This window comes from Acanthochromis polyacanthus, chromosome 7 (assembly GCF_021347895.1).
Source record: "Acanthochromis polyacanthus isolate Apoly-LR-REF ecotype Palm Island chromosome 7, KAUST_Apoly_ChrSc, whole genome shotgun sequence".
In the NCBI taxonomy this organism is placed as follows: domain Eukaryota; kingdom Metazoa; phylum Chordata; class Actinopteri; family Pomacentridae; genus Acanthochromis; species Acanthochromis polyacanthus.
The window spans coordinates 36337397-36356136 of NC_067119.1; the positions used below are offsets into that span (position 1 = coordinate 36337397).

Below are 18740 nucleotides of genomic sequence, written 5' to 3' on the forward strand. Positions count from 1 at the left end.
CATGGATTATTTGAAATTTAATGGGTTGGATGTAAAATGTCCTCCAATTTTGGAATGATCCCTAACATATTTTTCATTAATAGGCTAGATAAAATGCACTATCTTTTCAAAAATAACAATTAAAAATAAACAGTATCATCAGTCGACATTGAATGATCACCTTACTGTAGGTGTTATGTGTGCTTTCTGCAGTCCACCTGTAACTGCGCGGTAGAAATCCTCCCATAACATGCAGATTTGCTTCTAACATAATGGAAATTGAGCTCTGTGTTGTGTCAGTGGCGGGTGGTTGAGGAGAACTGAAGCCCTGTGCTGTCTGGCTCCGGCCCTGGATCCTCCAGTTTGGCCAGAGCCCAGCTGCAGAGGGAGGCGGAGAGGCGCTGCCACACGGTCCGCTTCTTCTCTCCTGCCTCCGGGACATCCAGTAGTCATCCAATCCGGAGAGCGAAACATTCCATCTCTCCTGCTGACAGTATTAGGGACTGTGAAAGACAACAAGGCTTTCGACGAGCTGCTGGCGCTGTAGTTTTGCGGGGAAATTTAGCGAAGGACGCTCAGTAACTTTACAAAGTCCAGGCGGATGCCAACGATGCGCAGACTGTGCCTCCCTCTTAGCGGTAAATATTAGTAAAGTTTCATCATAATCCTTCATGTGCCTGAAGTGAACTCTTCAACCGTCGTCTTATTAGTTTGTTTTGTTTAAACAGTCACACACGCTAACACGTAGGTATGAAAGCAAGGAGAACCTGATTGTATCTTCTCTCGTTGTAGTTGTGTTACTGTGCGGTTTTGTCCGGCCTCAGCAGCTGCTGCTACCCGGCTCCTGCAACTTCGAGATGGGGACCTGTGGTTACATATCAGACCCAAACTATGGCAGATGGAGCATGAATGAAGAAGGTACAGTGTAACATCTCATATCAAACCATTCAAATATGCCATTGAGGAATACTTTTTTTTTAATGGGCTGTCAGTGGTGTGCTGTAGAAACATGCTACAGGAGATTCAGTGATTGGCAACAGTGGCATCCGATGGCCTAAGTTGGAGTAAAATGCAACTTTCTAACTGGAAGGAAACTCGGAACCAGGCTCATTGATGGTGACCATGTGCCTCAACCAGTTGGCTGAGGGGAAAGGAAAGCTAGAATGACTGACAAAGTAGTAGGTGGGAGGTTGATGGGGCCCATTAACTGCAGATGACAAAACAAAATTGCTATAGTGTAGGGTTGGTGCAGATCTGCAAAACGGGTAACAGCACACATTTCTTCCCCAGCTCTATTTGCTGTTCTAAAAACTGTGGTGGCTTTGCACTTCCTAATTTTTGATTTTAATAAAGCAAGTATTATTTTGACTTCTCGCACTCTAGTCGTTTCTAGCTTCAACCCAAGTGGCTCCAACCCAACTGAATAGGTGGCTGTGAAATCACATTTGTTTCAAAATCTGTCTCTCCCTGCACAACTGGGTCAGTGCTCTTGAACCTTTCAGTAGGTTATGAACTTATGCTTCATGTTTCAGAATGTGGGTTCTGTACGGGAAACATTTTGGATTCCAACTTTTATCTCTTACAAGCTCCATCACTCCAGACCACTATTTTTATCCCATCTCTGCAGATATAACGCCAGAATTGAAACAGACAAGTTTTAAAATGGTTCAAAGACCAGGGCATAGACGACTGCCTTGCTTCCTTCAGTTATTTCTCTCAGAAAGTAAACCTGGGGCCCAAGGGACTACTTTAAGGTTCTGGTGCACTTTTCTTTGCTTCTTTTTGTTTCTTATCAAGGCTGAAATGTGCCCCTTAAACCAAAATTTAAGCAGTGGGATGTGTTTCTGATCACATTTGGAATGGAATAAGTCACAATGCCAGATATTGGGTCGTTGGTACTGCTGTGTACACACAATGGTGTATCACAAGTCAGCCCAAATTATGTCTTCAGGTTGAATTTTGCTAATTCAGTACATCCTCCATGTTTACTGGTTGTCTTGATACATTCAGTTTAATAGTGCAACAGCACAGTAATTATGTATTCACCATTCTGCTGCTCTCCTTATCTCTAGCCAAGACAAATACCTCTTTATTCAACAGTCATATTTGAATATGCTTTTATTGCTGTTGATTATGAATTGCAATCTATTTGAATTATATTCTTAGAGATAGAAACACTATTAGAAAGTTACAATGTCAATCCCGCTTAAGAGATTTATGCTGTTTTTTTTTTTTTGGGGGGGGGGGGGGCTGAAATCTCCAACTTTTGATTGTATATATATTTTTTCCTTGAACGGTGTTCTATTGGAATTTAGGATACATGCTGATGAGTGCCGAATATATGAATGAAATGAATATTTCAACAACTATAAAAGCAACAAGACTGAAACTTGGAGGAAGGGTTTTCCATTCTTTTTTAAAAAACCTGTATCAGTGCATAGTGGAGAGAGAGGCAGGAAACGTGGGGGAAAGACATGTGGTAAATGACCGCTGCGTTGGGATTATATCCTCTGTTTATAGGTCGCCTGCTCAACTAGTTGAGCTACAGGGCCGCCTGGCTTTCCCATTCTTGAGTAGTCAAACATGACTTAATTGTTTTGCAAAGTGCTTTGGCTAGTAGCTTAGTAACCATGACGGTTGGAAGATAACCTCAGTGGGTAATGCTGAAGCGAATGACCTAAGCGCTGGTCGTTTTTGTGGCAAAAATTTGTAATTTTGCTAGACATGCTTTGACTCCCTATTGTACGTACTTCATCCGGTCTATCAATAGAGATCACTCCTACACCCATACGCTAAAGGCAAGAAACATGGTTCCACTTGCAAAATGTCAAGCTGGCCTTGTCTCCTTCAGATGATACAAGCTTGTTAATATCTCTTAAAATTTTGACTTCTTTTAAAGTGTAAACTTATCAGGAGATGCTGCTGTCTACATTAATATTTCAGATTGCCAATATTAAGTGTTTTTCAACACTGGGTCACACCAAGGACTGTATACAAAAGATGGGCATACTCTTTGAAGATTCAAGCTAACACAAAAATGTCTTAATCCTGCATTCTCTATGTTCATCAGATAACTCCTGTAGTTGAAAAATAAAGTCTGACTGTATGGAAGTCTTAAAGAAAATGACTCAATTTCTCACTTGATCTGTTGCCTCACTACACATTTTTCTAATTAGTTTATGGTCTCAATTTTTGGTTTCAAGTTGTTTTTAATCCAGCATAATGTTAATTTTGTAAATTATAGTTCCATTTAGAGTAATGTGCATGATAAAGTTGGGTATTTTAAGGTGGGGCTACATTGCGATTGAAATATGCATAATGTTCCTGAGTTCTCAGTCAGATCCACCACTTAACTGTCACAACCTGTTTCAAAAGACCAAGATTGCAATGTACAGCTCAATAGGTGATGCTGTGGCCACTATTTCCGTCTGTAGAACGTACTCTCTGTTTGTGTACATTTCGAGCTTTCATAGTGGGAGTGTGTCACCCTTTCTGACTGGTCAGCTGTTCAGAGCTTCACCTCTTAGTGTCCAGCTCTCAGATGCTGAAGCTTCCCAGTATTTTACTTTGGGTGCAGCACCACAATGCAGTCATGGATGGAATCACTATTGAAAATGTTAACATACAAACTTTGTTTGAAGGACCATTGTACAGATTGTATTTCAACGTGATGGAGAGTGCTGCCATATGGTAACTGATAAAATTACGAGTAAATCATTTTTCTTGTCTTTCAGTGTTTTCAACATAGGAACTGTTCTTGGATCTGCACTGCCTCCTTTCTGTATTACACCTCCTCGACTCTTTACAACCCTTCTTTTTGTCAATCTTAAAAAGGAATTTTAAGAAGCAAAAGCTTCCAAATGTTCAACTATTTTGAACTTTCTGCTGAAGCAATGGCGGTTGGCCGATTCACTTAGCGCCTTCAGCTGTAACCAGTCACACGCATTTCCTTTAGAAAATGGACTCTTCATTTATTAGTTATTTAAATTATCATACACAGCTGTACAGCAGTTCCAAATGTCTAGCTCTGTTTCTTCTTTTGTCTTGTTTTCCACTGGCTACTCTGCTGAGTGCATCAAGCCAAAGAGCGTCCCAAAGCAGCTCCCTCTGTTTATGATAATCTGTCAGCACAGTTTATGTTTCTGCTGTCAAGATAAGTGGTGGTACAGTAAATTGTGTGAGTTGCGTGTGTCATCTCTCTCCAGCAAAGACTTAAGCTCTCAGTACTCACTGCAGCTAGTGCATTGCATATTCTCTCAGACACTGAAAACTGAGCTCTGCTCCAAACAGAAGTTTTGGCAGAGACCCAGTGTTGTGTTCACTAAACCACTAACCAAACTGAGATGGAATGGCCCAAAAACTCTGCTGCTCAGACAGCGATAGACTACACCCACTGTGGCAATAAATAGGCTCATAAAGAAAGGAGACAGGACCACGGTAATGTTTTCTGTTTGGTTGCTATGGAAATGTGGGCTTGAGCTGAGAAGACTGTACCAAAAAAAGAATGCACAGAAGACTGTGGTTAAAACCAGGATGGATGTCTTTGGTGATTATATTCATTTAAAAGAGACGTCATAGACCGACATGCTGTGCTGAAACAGGATAAACAGAAGGGATGGAGTGAAGTAGAGAGCCAATGGGACCTCGCTGCTGTCCCACAGACCACCATGACGAGTACTTTATATCTGCCTCTCAGGATGTATAGAACTTCACACAGTTTACGATCACTTATGAACATCAGATATTTTTAAAACCTAATTTGAAAACATTTACTCGTCATAGAGCATTTTTTGATTGAATCAAACCAGCTGCAGTGCTCATCAACAGGATGTTTGATTCATAAATATCAGTTTTCATTACTACATTATTACATGAAGTCTCAGTAAGTACCTTGATTAACACTGACAGATTTACAAGCAGAAGTGGATCATCATCAGAAGAATTGAGCCAAGCAAATACTTCTGCCCCTCCAACAAAAAGAACTCCTATTGGTCTCTCATGGTAGCACTTTTTTTCCCGAATTCCCACAAAAGAACTCGACAGTGCATTGTGGCAGCCCCCAAAATCCTCTAAGCTTTTGTATTATAAGATAGATGGAAGAGGACCCTTTTATGTTGACAAAATCAGACAGACAGACATTTCTATGAAAGTATCATAGCATCAAAGTGGGTATGAAACTGCATTTGAGGTAATTCCTGGTAAAGAGGGTATTTACAGAACCACATTATGCCATGATGATGCACACACAAACAGCTAAGATGCTACTGGCAAATTTAACAACTGGTACTGATGAATGCTTGTACATATTTCAATTCATGAATCAGACTTTGACAATGGTTCCTCTATTGCCACCCAGTGTGCTAGTAGAACTGCATGGTCTTGTCTTTTTAACTGGACTTGTATCAGGACAGACCCTTTCACTTAAGATGATCTATGAAACGCAACAACATCCAAATTGCAGCATACCGTTGAATTTTTAGAGGATCCACCCTTGTCTATAATATATGTAGATTACTGATCAAACATTAAAAGAGGATATTATATACACTACCAGTCACAAGTTTGAACATACTTTCTCATTTAATGTTTTTTCTTTATTTTCATGACTATTTACATTGTAGATTCTCAATGAAGGTATGAAAACTATGAATGAACACATATGGAATTATGCAGTAAACAAACAAAAAAAACCTTAAGTCAAAACATATTTTATGTTAGATTTTTCAAAGTAGCCACCCTTTGCTTTGGTGACAGCTTTGCATACTCTTGGCATTCTCTCAGTGAGCTTCATGAGGTAATCACCTGAAATGGTTTCACTTCACAGATGTGCCTTGTCAAGGTTAATTTGTGGAATTTCTTGCCTTCTTTATTGGGTTGTGACTATCAGTTGTTTTTGTGCAGAAGTCAGGTTGGTACACAGTTATCAGCCCTTTTAGACAACTGCTAGAATCCATATTATGTCAAAAACCAATCAGCTAAGTAATGACAAATGGTAGTCCATCATTACTTTGAGAACTGAAAGTCAGTCAGTCTGGAAAATTGCAAACACTTTGAATGTATCCCAAAGAGCAGTCGCAAAAACCGTCAAGCGCTATTACAAAACTGGCTCACATGAGGACCGTCCCAGAAAAGGAAGACCAAGAGTCACCTGTGCTGCTAAACACAAGTTCATCTGAGTCACCAGCCTCAGAAATCATAAGTTAACAGCAGCTCAGATTAGAGCCCAGATAAATGCCACACAGAGTTCTAGTAGCAGACACATCTCTACATCAACTGTTCAGAGGAGACTGTGCCAGTCGGGCCTTTATGATCAAATAGCTGCTAAGAAACCACTACTAAGGAAAAGCAACAAGTAGAAAATATTTGTTTGGGCCAAGAAACACAAGGAATGGACATTAGACCAGTGGAAATCTGGGCTTTGGTCTGATGAGTTCAAATCTGAGATCTTTGGTTCCACGCCGTGTTTTTGTGCGATGCAGAAAAAGTGAATGGATGGTCTCTATCTACACGGTTCGCACCGTAAAGCATGGAGGAGGAGGTATGATGGTATGGAGGTGCTTTGCTGGTTACACTGTTGAGGATTCACTCAAAATTAAAGGCACACTGAATCAGCTTGGCTACCACAGAATCCTGCAGCGACATTTCATCCCATCCGGTTTGTGTTTAGTTGGACCATCATTTATTTTTCAACAGGACAATGACCCCAAAAACACCTTCAGGCTGTTTAAGGGCTTTTTGACCAAGAAGGAGAATCTTGGAGGGCTATGTCAGATGGCCTGGCCTAGACCTGACTCCGACCACAGTCACCTCATCTCATCCCAATCCAGATGATTTGGGATGAGATGAACCTCAGAGTGAAGGCAAAAGGGCTAACAAGTCCTCAGCATCTCTGGGAACTCCTTCAAGACTGTTGGAAAACCATGTCAGGTGACTACCTCATGAAGCTTATCAAGAGAATGCCAAGAGTCTGCAAAGCAGTAATTAAAGCAAAGAGTGGCTGTTTTGAAGAATCTAAAATATTAAATATGTTTTGACTTATTTCATACTTTTTGTTTACTTCATTTTTCCATATGTGTTCATAGTTTTGATGCCTTGAGTTATAATGTACCATGTAAATAGTCATGAAAACAAGGAACAACCATTAAATCAGAAGGTGTGTCCAATCTTTTGACTGGTAGTGTATGTCCATTTAAATGCAACTTCAATTTAAATCAAATGCATCCAATTTACTGAAATATCCTGCAAGGAGGAAAATGGTTTGCTATCAGCTAAAGTGAAATGACCTGCCAGATTGGAGAAGGTTAGTTGACACAACTTTGTAAGGCTTTGTAGTGACAATAATGTAACAGTTGAGGTGACAAAAGTTTCATTTAAAAAAAAAAAGAGCCAAAAACATCTGTTTTTGATCCGTGATGCATTTCCTGATGTCTCATTGGCCCTTTATGTCATGCATCTGTTTTCAGGTGACCCAAGCGAAACTTTGTTTACTGTCTGTAGCAAGGATGCCATCCTTTTCTGTATGAAGACTCTCCCAGACCCTAAAACATGCACTCTGATTATCCATTTTCTTCTGTTTATCCGGGACCGGGTCACGGAGACAGCAGATGAAGCAGATCGTTCCAGACGTCCCTCCTCCCAGCCACGCTTTCCAGCTCTTCCTGGGGGATCCCAAGGCGTTCCCAGGCCAGACGAGATATATAATCCCTCCAGTGAGTTCTGGGTCTACCCCAGGGTCTTCTCCCAGGCGGACATGCTCGGAAAACCTCCAAAGGAAGTCTCCCTGGAGACATCCGAGTCAGATGACCAAACCACCTCAACTGGCTCCTTTCGATGCGAAGGAGCAGCGGCTTGACTCCGAGCTCCCTCCGGATGTCTGAGCTCCTCACCGTATCTCTGAGGCTGAGTCCAGCCACCCTACGGAGGAAGCTCATTTCGGCTGCTTGTATCTGCGATCTTGTTCTTTCGGTCACTACCCAAAGCTCATGACCATAGGTGAGGGTTGGAACGTAGATGGACTGGTAAATCGAGAGCTTCACTTTACGGCTCAGCTCCCTCTTCACCACGACTGTTCGGTACAACGCCCGCATTACTGCTGATGCCGCACCATTCCGCCTGTCCATCTCTCGCTCCATTTTCCCATCACTCGTGAACAAGATCCCAAGATACTTGAACTCCTTCACTTGAACTCCCCCCCCAACCCAGAGGGAGCAATCCACCGGTTTCCGACAGAACCATGGACTCAAACTTGGAGGTGCTGTACCACATCCCTGCCGCTTCACACTCGGCTGCAAACCGCTCCAGTGCATGCTGGAGGTCACGGTCTGAGGACGCAAACAAAACCACATCATCTGCAAAAAGCAGACATGCGATCCTGAGACCCCCAAACCGGACACCCTCCCCACCATGACTGTGCCTTGAGATCCTGTCCATGAAGATGACAAACAGGATTAGAGACAAGGGGCAGCCTTGGCGGAGTCCAACACTCACTGGAAACGTGTATGACTTAGTACCGAGTATGCGGACACAGCTCTCACTTTGGTCGTACAGGGACCGAACGGCTCGTAGCAACGAGCCCGGTACCCCATACTCCCGTAGTACCTCCTACAGTGCCCCTCGGGGGAAATGGTCATAGGCCTTCTCCAGATCCACAAAACACATGTAGACTGGCAGGTCGAACCCCCATGCCCCCCTCAGCAGCTCCGCAAGGGTAAAGAGCTGGTCCGCTGTTCCACGACTGGGACGGAATCCGCATTGCTCCTCCTTAATCCGAGGTTTGACTATCGGTCGGAGCCTTCCTTCCAGCACCCTGGAGTAAACTTTCCCGGGGAGGCTGATAAGTGTGATACCCTGGTAATTGGCACACACTCTCCGGTCCCCCTTTTTGAAAATGGGGCCCGGTCTGCCACTCCACAGGTACTGTACCTGATGCCCACATGACATTGTATAGACATGTCAACTAAGACAGTCCAACAATGTCCAGCGCCTTCAGCATCTCAGGGCGAATCTGGTCCACACCTGACGCCTTGCCACCGAGGAGCTTCTTAACTACCTCGACGACCTCTGCCACGGATATGGACGAAGATCCCCCCCGAGTCTTCGGGCTCTGCCTCCTCCACAGAGGATGTCTTTACTGGGTTCAGGAGTTCCTCAAAGTGCTCTTTTCACCACTTGACGATATCCCCAGTATGGGTCAACAGTTCTCCACCCGACTGTACACGGCCTGAGTAAAGCCCTGCCTCCACTTTCTGAGGCATTGAACGGTTTGCCAGAACTTCCCCGAGGCCGACCGAAAGTCCTTCTCCATGACCTCCCCGAACTCCTCCCACACCCAAGTTTTAGCTTCCACAACTGACTGCCACAGCTGCTGCCCTTTTGGCCAGCCGGTACCTGTCAGCTGCTTCGGGAGACCCCCGGGCCAACCAGGCCCGAAATGCCTCCTTTTTCAGCCTGGCGGCTTCCCTCACCGCTGGTGTCCACCAGCGGGTCTTTGGATTGCTGGCACCTGTGACCTTCAGACCACGGCTCCTAGCAGCTGCTTCTGCAATGGAGACTTTGAACATGGACCACTCAGAATCCATGTCCCCAACCTCCCTCGGGATGCAGGAGAAACTCTTCCAGAGGTGGGAGTTGAAAACCCTACAGACAGGGTCTTCCGCCAGACGTTCCCAGTTCACCCACACTACACGTTTGGGTTTACCAGGTCTGTCCAGCAGTCTTCCCTGCCATCGGATCCAACTCAAAACCAGGTGGTGATCAGTTAACAGCTCTGCACCTCTCTTCACTCGAGTGTCCAAAATGTACGGCCGCAGGTCTGATGATACGACTATAAAGTCGATCATCGACCTTTGGCCTAAGGTGCTCTGGTACCAGGTACACTTGTGAGAAACCTTATGCTCAAAGATTGTGTTTGTTATAGACAATCTATGACTAGCACAGAAGTCCAATAACAAAGCACCACTCGGGTTCAGATTGGGCAGGCCGTTCCTCCCAATCACCCCCCTCCAGATTTCTCCATCATTGCCCACGTGAGTGTTGAAGTCTCCCAGGAGAACTATGGAATCCCCAGGCGGTATCCCTTCCAGGACACCACCCAGAGACTCCAAGAAGGCTGAATACTCTGAACTGCTGCTTGGCGCATAAGCACAGACAACAGAGTTTTCCCCTCTGCAACACAAAGTCGCAGAGAGACGACCCTCTCGTTCTCTGGGGAGAACTCCAACAAAGCGGCGCTCAGCCAGGGGCTTGTGAGTATCCCCACACCCGCCTGGCGCCTCTCACTTTGGACAACTCCAGAGTAGGAGAGAGTCCAATCCCTCTCCAGGATTCTGGTTCCAGAACCTTGCTGTGTGTGGAGGTGAGCCCAACTATATCTAGCTGGTATCGCTCCACCTCCCGTACCAGCTCGGGTTCCTTCCCCGCCAGTGAGGTGACGTTCCAGGTCCCCAGAGCTAGTCTACGCCACCAGGGGGCGAGACGCCCAGGCACATGCACCTGCCCACTGCCCGGTGAGCGTAGCACCCAACCCCGACTTCCTGCCCTGCAAGTGGTGGGCCTACTGGCTCCTGATTATTCTCAGGGCCCAGTAACGTATTAATAATCAAGGTACTCTGATTATTAATACATTTAAACTGTCTTTAGGTGAACTGCCTTCGCCCGAGACAGCTGGGATAGGCTTTTTCTGGTGTATGCAGTGTTCTCACTGAGTAGGTTATACCATGAATATTTACCTCTTACTGTTTATAGACAGTGCTCCAAAATCCCGTGATTTCAGGCATGACCAAATAAGAATCCCCTATTCACCTATTATGCATGTCTTTGGCCTGTGAGAGGATGCAGGGACATCCTGAAGGAAACCAAAAAAAACCTTTTTTTGTATATTTTTTTGTTGTAAATATAATTATTATTTTGTCTTTTTGTAACAGATATGGCTTAAATATAGTATTTTTGATTTTTTTTTTTACAGATTATATGATTTCTCCAAATCATCTTGCAACCATTAGTGATCTATAGAAACTTGTAGATCCAGTGAAGCAGAGGGTGAATCAGACTTCTGTATCCACCCACCCAGCAATTTTCAGTTTTGCTTTTGAAGAATAAAGCACACTCAGTGTAAAAAAAAAATTACAGACGGAAACTTAAAAACATGACCCTTGCCCCTTTGTGGGCCTGTAGAACCATGAGGATTGGGTTTAGGACCTCAAAATTTTCTTTGAATAAGGTGAGTAGTGTTGAAACCTGGGATCCCACACTGCCATCAGGTTGTTCATTGCCTAACACGATCTTATTCGCTAACACTGAAGGAGGTAGTTAAGCCAGTCACCATTAAGAGTACATCACTGAAACATTTTCATTTTCAAATGGTGTTTAAAAACAAAAGCAATTTCCATCCAGACAAGCATTTTAGCTCAGTTACAGAAATGACCTCAGTGCATACTAAGATGCCAATAGGCAGATATCGCATGTACACTAGGCATGCAGGTGTCAAGGTAAACATGAAGCAAGTAGTTTGTTGTGTAGTAAAAAATACTATGATGGAAAAACGGCAATGATGAAAACTGAGTAAGTGAAACCTTCAAAAGCTTCCTCAATTGTTTGCAGCTGCATAGTTTTCAGAAAGGTTTGAAGTTACACAGGTTTTGCAGTAAGCCAATTTAAAATTGAAACAGCAGTGGTTTGTTACTTTAGGATACTTTAGTCATATTTATCAGATTTAGCTCTGTGACAGCAGGTTCCACACTTTCAGTGAAGAAAATTATCTAATTATAGGCAAAGGCTCAAAGGGACATACAGTCACATTAAGATGCTGATCAGTGCCGTATTGCATTGTATATTCTGCATAAATTGATAAATGTTGAACTGCGTCTGCCCTGTCCTCACTGCTCCTCTCTATCTTACTGTGTGTTCAAATCACTGCTCAAACAGTTCTCCTGCTACTGCTATGATTCTTGATTAACTTCATTTGACCAAAAAAGGGATTACGCTTCCCCTCCCCAACCTGACTTAGAACTAGGTGCGCTTAAACCAGCTCTCCATAATTGCTGTTTATATGCACTAAATTCCCTCTATTTTTTCAGACCTGGAAACATTGGCAAAATAACTGTTAGCAGTGCTTGAAAGTTAAGATGTAGACCATGTGAAGATTTCTGTTTTATGACATGCTTTAAGAAAAACATTCTGCTCTTGAATGTGGCCAACACTAATGAGATGGTTGTGGACATCCGAAGGACCAAGACCAAGACCAAGCACCGTCTTCACACTTGGAGGTAAAGTGGAGTTAGTGAAGGGAACAATGCCTTTGGAGTTCACCTTGACAACACACTGGGCTGGAACTGTAATAGGATCATTTCATATCACATAGACAAAAGAGGCTTGCACCACCATCTCAGATTGTCTTCATTTTTTGTTATTCTGCAGAAGGGTAAAAATGATTGAGAAACCCAAAGTTACAGCCTCACAGGCCCACTGCTTTTCATTTTACAGCCTGTTGAAGGAGGGGGGTCCTTAATTTTTAAAATCTGTCTGTCATTTTTTGATGATTTCAGACCCTAATAACTCAGGAAGTACCCAATATATCTTCTTCAAATTTTCAAATTCTTTTAAATGTATATAGATGCATAAAATAAAGTGGTCAGACAAGTGTTACGATGAAAATCTGTTGAGGCACAGCCATTTAAAAAGTGCATAAGATTACAATAAGCTCCAAAATGAAATGCATTTATTAGGTACTTCACATTACTCTGATGGGTCAGGATAGGTCAGATTTTGTTGTCTGGGTCATAAGCAATTTTTTGATACATTTATGGGACACTAAATGTGCCTAGGGAGGGCTAGGGAAGCTGTCAATCACAGGTCGTTTGCCAAAATTCACCATATTTAGGCTGAAATTACTCCATGTGGACAAGGTGGCACATTTTTTGAAATTTTGTAGGTTTGAAGATACACATGAAAGCTTGTAGAAAAACTTAAAATTAACTTTGGTTTTTGCTGTATTAATTCTCCACAGCTTATACCAATAAGGACGTTTTTCTCTTTCAGGTGGTGCTGGAAACATAGTGAACAAATCATATATGTTCTTATGTTTTGCATATACAGTGCCTTGCGAAAGTATTCGGCCCCCTTGAACTTTTCAACCTTTCGCCACATTTCAGGCTTCAAACATAAAGATATAAAATTTAAATTTTTTGTCAAGAATCAACAACAATTGGGACACAATCGTGAAGTGGAATGAAATTTATTGGATATTTTATACTTTTTTAACAAATAAAAAACTGAAAAGTGGGGTGTGCAATATTATTCGGCCCCTGTACTTTCAGTGCAGCAAACTCACTCCAGAAGTTCAGGGAGGATCTCTGAATGACCCAATGTTGTCCTAAATGACTGATGATGATAAATAGAATCCACCTGTGTGTAATCAAGTCTCCGTATAAATGCACCTGCTCTGTGATAGTCTCAGGGTTCTGTTTAAAGTGCAGAGAGCATCATGAAGACCAAGGAACACACCAGGCAGGTCCGAGATACTGTTGTGGAGAAGTTTAAAGCCGGATTTGGATACAAAAAGATTTCCCAAGCTTTAAACATCTCAAGGAGCACCGTGCAAGCAATCATATTGAAATGGAAGGAGTATCAGACCACTGCAAATCTACCAAGACCCGGCTGTCCCTCTAAACTTTCACCTCCAACAAGGAGAAGGCTGATCAGAGATGCAGCCAAGAGGCCCATGATCACTCTGGATGAACTGCAGAGATCTACAGCTGAGGTGGGAGAGTCTGTCCATAGGACAACAATCAGTCGTACACTGCCCAAATCTGGCCTTTATGGAAGAGTGGCAAGAAGAAAGCCATTTCTCAAAGATATCCATAAAAAGTCTCGTTTAAAGTTTGCCACAAGCCACCTGGGAGACACACCAAACATGTGGAAGAAGGTGCTCTGGTCAGATGAAACCAAAATCGAACTTTTTGGCCACAATGCAAAATGATATGTTTGGCGTAAAAGCAACACAGCTCATCACCCTGAACACACCATCCCCACTGTCAAACATGGTGGTGGCAGCCTCATGGTTTGGGCCTGCTTTTCTTTAGCAGGGACAGGGAAGATGGTTAAAATTGATGGGAAGATGAATGGAGCCAAATACAGGACCATTCTGGAAGAAAACCTGTTGGAGTCTGCAAAAGACCTGAGACCGGGACGGAGATTTATCTTCCAACAGGACAATGATCCAAAACATAAAGCCAAATCTACAGTGGAATGGTTCACAAATAAACGTATCCAGGTGTTAGAATGGCCAAGTCAAAGTCCAGACCTGAATCCAATCGAGAATCTGTGGGCAGAGCTGAAGACTGCTGTTCACAAACGCTCTCCATCCAGCCTCACTTAGCTCGAGCTGTTTTGCAAGGAAGAATTGGCAAGAATTTCAGTCTCTCGATGTGCAAAACTGATAAAGACATACCCCAAGCGACTTGCAGCTGTAATTGCAGCAAAAGGTGGCGCTGCAAAGTATTAATGCAAGGGGGCTGAATAATATTGCACGCCCCACTTTTCAAGTTTTTATTTGTTAAAAAAGTTTAAAATATCCAATAAATTTCGTTCCACTTCACGATTGTGTCCCACTTGTTGATTCTTGACAAAAAATTAAAATTTTATATCTTTATGTTTTAAGCCTGAAATGTGGCGAAAGATTCTTCATGGACACAAAAGTGGCTCCTTTTGTCCCTGTATGTGTGGCCTGAACAACATCTCTGTCAATAATGACTTCCCAGGCCTGTTCAACAGCTCAGCTTTCGCTTTGTAACATAAAGCCACTGCATTCCCTATGTTGGGCCTGCAAAATGCCTACAATCTCATTTGGATCAAGGATGGAGACAAATGAAAAACAGCCTTCAGTACTAACCTTGACACTTTGAATACCTGGTTATGCCTTTTGGACTCACTAATAGCTCCTGCAGTCTTCCAGAACCTAATCAATGATGTGCTCCGTGATATAGTGAACCATTTTGCCTTTGCTTGTTTGGATGACATTCTGATCTTCTCCTGCTCCCCCGAAGAACACTTACTCCACACCCATCAAGTGCTGGAACGACTCATCAAGATGAAGCTCTTCATCACCCCACAGAAATGTGAATTCCATGTCTCCACAATGTTCTTTCTGGGCTACATTATCTCCAAGGGGGAGGTGACAGTGGATCCTGCAAAACTCAGTGGTTCCCCCTACCCCTTCTCCCCGCATTTCCTGTCCCTCTCCATTGTGCACTATAACAAAGGCCAAAAAAAACTTTCAAAAAAAGAAAAGAGGACGTTTGTTTGCATGCAGAGCCAATAGCAAGATACATCTCTGTAAGTCGGATAACACAATATATGCACATGAATTTAAGCAATCCTTAGCCACGTTTATGGTTATGCTGCACTTGTCACATCAGGTCTGGGAACCAAGGTGCAGACAGATCAGACACAGACAGATGATGACTGAAAGGGCTTATTTAACAGAAGAATGAAACTGAAACAATTACAGAATATGGACACTAAATTGAGGGAGAAAACAGAACAGGTAAACCAAATTTCATTCAAAAAAGGGGCAAAATTACAGAAACCAATGAAAAACTCTAAACAACAAAGAGGAAAGCTAAGGAAAATTAATATGAATAAACCAAGCACAACTAACGAATTGGGGAGTCTCAGGTCAGATAACTAAAGTAAAGGGGTGAGTGTGAGGCCTATGCAAGGAGGTAAGGCAGGAGACGGGGTATGAATAGCTATGGTCTGGCATGTGTGGATGAATAAATTGGACCTTTATGGCTCATGGTGATTGTGCACAAGTGAGGGAGGGAGCGTAGGGCAAGCATGGTTGAGTGAGAGGAAGAGAGGGAGAGGGAGAAAGGGGGAGCCATGCACGGGCTTAAGTCAGGATCCTGCCAATGCTGTCGTTGTTAGCCGGTGAGTCCGTTGATCCGATCACTGGTGTGCTGGCTTGGAAGACTTGAAGCGCTGAAGATAAATAGCAGTCTTTACTGTAGACGTTTCTGATGCCGCAGGTCGGAGGAAACAGTTACTAATCTGTTCTCGGCAGAATTAGTGGCTTGGCACTGATGTGCTATATTGCTCCTGTTGCTTGTGCAGATTTCTGTCATAGCTGCTGTTCTAACTGAATTCTGTTACACTCAACTAGTGGTGTGTTAATGCTAAGAAGGAATCTCCAGACAGGCTCTCACGTTGCTGCCGGAGGAAAGGAGCTGACTCTTACTCTCAAAGATGAACCTGCCAGGCAAAGTTGTTACAAAGTTCAAATTAATGCATTGCTGTTGCAGTAAAAACATTTGCCATTTTCAGACAATCAAACATAGTCACACAAGCAAGAAGTAAAAATACATTGCCATATTAGCTCATCTCAGGGCATTTTGGAATATCGAAAGTCTCATTGAGGCTCGTGGTTAGTACTGTCACGGCAGCGCGTCAGGGTCATGGGTCTGGATCCCCTACTGGCTGGTGTAGGTTTTCCTGCTCGCTGTCTTTGTTCCTCTGTATTGTACATAAATATGATATATTTTCATTTTGTTGTCACAGGGCATTTGATAACAGTGGACTCCATCTACTTAGAAGACCAGGAGCAGGCAATTCTTGTCAGTCCAGTTCTGGACCAGCGGGACTGGAGCTGTGTGAGGCTGGTGTATCAGATCACTGGACGCGGTTCCCTGCAGCTACACTTAAGACCAGACAGTGATAACTTTGACTACCGGCTCTGGACTGCCAACAAATCCTCTGACAGCTGGCTCATTGCTAGTGTGGACCTACCAAACACCACCATCCCCTACCAGGTAGGGATGGATGTAAGACCACAATCAAAGTGGTGTGTATTCCTGTTGTTGTCAGTCCTCATACACATTGGAAAATTATTAACATTTTATGAAAATAATTGTAGGCAGACATAAAAGGGCAGATCAATGTTTTGTACATTTAACCCATTCTCTTTCATAAGAATTTTCTGGAATTTAAAGGGTAAAAGTTAGCTCTCCTTTGGCTATATTGTAAGCAGAATTACAATTATATTCTTATTTTTCCTAATTTTTTTTGCTTTGCCAGCCACCCAGTGTTTCTTTGAGGCATTGTGCTTTTTCAGCATTTCAGTTGAGAACATCAACAGAAGCTGTGATCCAGCCATGCTTTGACCACAGTCTTTACAATGAATGCAGTGCGTAATGTAGGCTGTTTTATCAAATTTCAGTGTTTCCCACAGGTTGACAATATAGTTGCAGTGTTTGGTAGCTTGGTGTGTCTGATGTGCATGTAGGGGCTCATGCAGTTCAGAGGAAAAGCCTAAGTGAGGTTGATTTCTGAAGCTACAATCTACCGATGTCCCTATGTCCATATCATGTCAATCACATGAATTAGTAGATGCTACTAGGTGGCTGTGCACTGCGAAATCTTTAGCCCTTCTGTCATGGCCCCTCCCTCTCCTGTTTGGCTCGCCAGCTGAGTACGAGTGGCTGTGCTGGCTTGAATCAGTAATCAGCCGCGTATAAAGCCTGGCGCTGCCAACAGTTCGGTGCTGGGCCATTACCTGCGGTTCACCAACAAACGCACATCTCTGCCCGAGCCCTGTCTCGCTCTCCCCGGCCACCGGACTTCCCTGCCGGCTTCTTCTTCCTCCCCTCACCCTGGAATTACTCGTCGCCCCTCCTCCGCTCAGCATGCTCCCCGTCTGCCTGGATTTTGCCCGCTCCGCTGCTCCTGCCTCAGTTCGGCCACCGGCTTCCATCCACCCCGTCCCCGCCTTGTCTCCCGATCTCCCCCCGGACTGCTCCGTGAGTCACCTCTCCCGGTTTAGTTGAGTTTAGCTTTAGACTCCCACCTCGACCAAAGAACCGTCACTGTTAGTTCAGTTTAGTTTCCCCCCGTTCTGGTTAATTCTCTGTGCCTCCCGTGTGGAGTGATTTTATGTTATTATTAAAACTCATTGCTCATTCACCCGCCTGCCTGTCTGTTGCCTGCTGCATGAGTTCACCCTCCTAGTTCATAACACCTTCCTTTGTAACATGTGTTCAGTCTCCTTATTTACTTCTGTATGCCTTCTTTTCATCTATTGAATGGTGCCATCATTCAGGGTGCTTTTTTGTATATGCAGGAGTAACTAGGAGTAATGTGTCGTAAACGAAATCCAGTAGAAAAGCATAGGCCAAATATTGTAGGCATCTCATAATATTACAGTCTCAGTGTATAAACAAATATATTTTGCACTTGTGGTCCAGCATAGCTATTACACATTTTGCTGTGAGACTGTGTCGTTCAGCCTTTGTGAAAACTGCATCTTAAGCAGATTTTTAATCTGATAACAGCCCAATTGCCCAATATTTCTGTTTTTTCAAAAGTGGTGGAATGTGCCAACAACTTCCCACTGTCATTTCGGAGTTCAGATTCCATGGTTCTATAGTTGCAGAAATTACTGGGGAAATAAATGCTCCCTCTATACCATTGTAATACAAAGCTACATTACAGCTAGTTGTGGTCCCAAGCAGGCTACACCCAACTGTGATGCTGAGTGTGGTGGGCAAACCAACATATAGTTGTGAACAAAAGTTTGCATACACTTGTTTAAGACCATGTATATCGTGGCAGTCTTTGAATCATTGAAACAACAACAAAAACCCGAATATAAACCCTAATCCTATGACACATTTTAGTTCTTCCATAAATGTATAATAAGTCCCCTGGATATATGACAAAATCTACAGGGTAAGAAATACACAAACAACTCAAATTATCAATTTTGGTGA

General features: G+C 43.3%; 1 protein-coding gene across 1 annotated transcript in view; it reads left to right on the forward strand.

Annotated features, from left to right (window-relative positions):
* The first annotated feature begins 261 nt into the window (after window positions 1-261).
* The window catches only part of mamdc2a (MAM domain containing 2a), a 58353-nt gene continuing 39874 nt past the window's right edge, over window positions 262-18740 (forward strand). The window contains exons 1-3 of the mRNA XM_051950685.1: window positions 262-617; window positions 772-897; window positions 16534-16784. Coding sequence (XP_051806645.1) covers window positions 581-617; window positions 772-897; window positions 16534-16784 — 414 coding nt within the window. The 5' untranslated portion in view covers window positions 262-580. The remainder of the gene's footprint in view (window positions 618-771; window positions 898-16533; window positions 16785-18740) is intronic.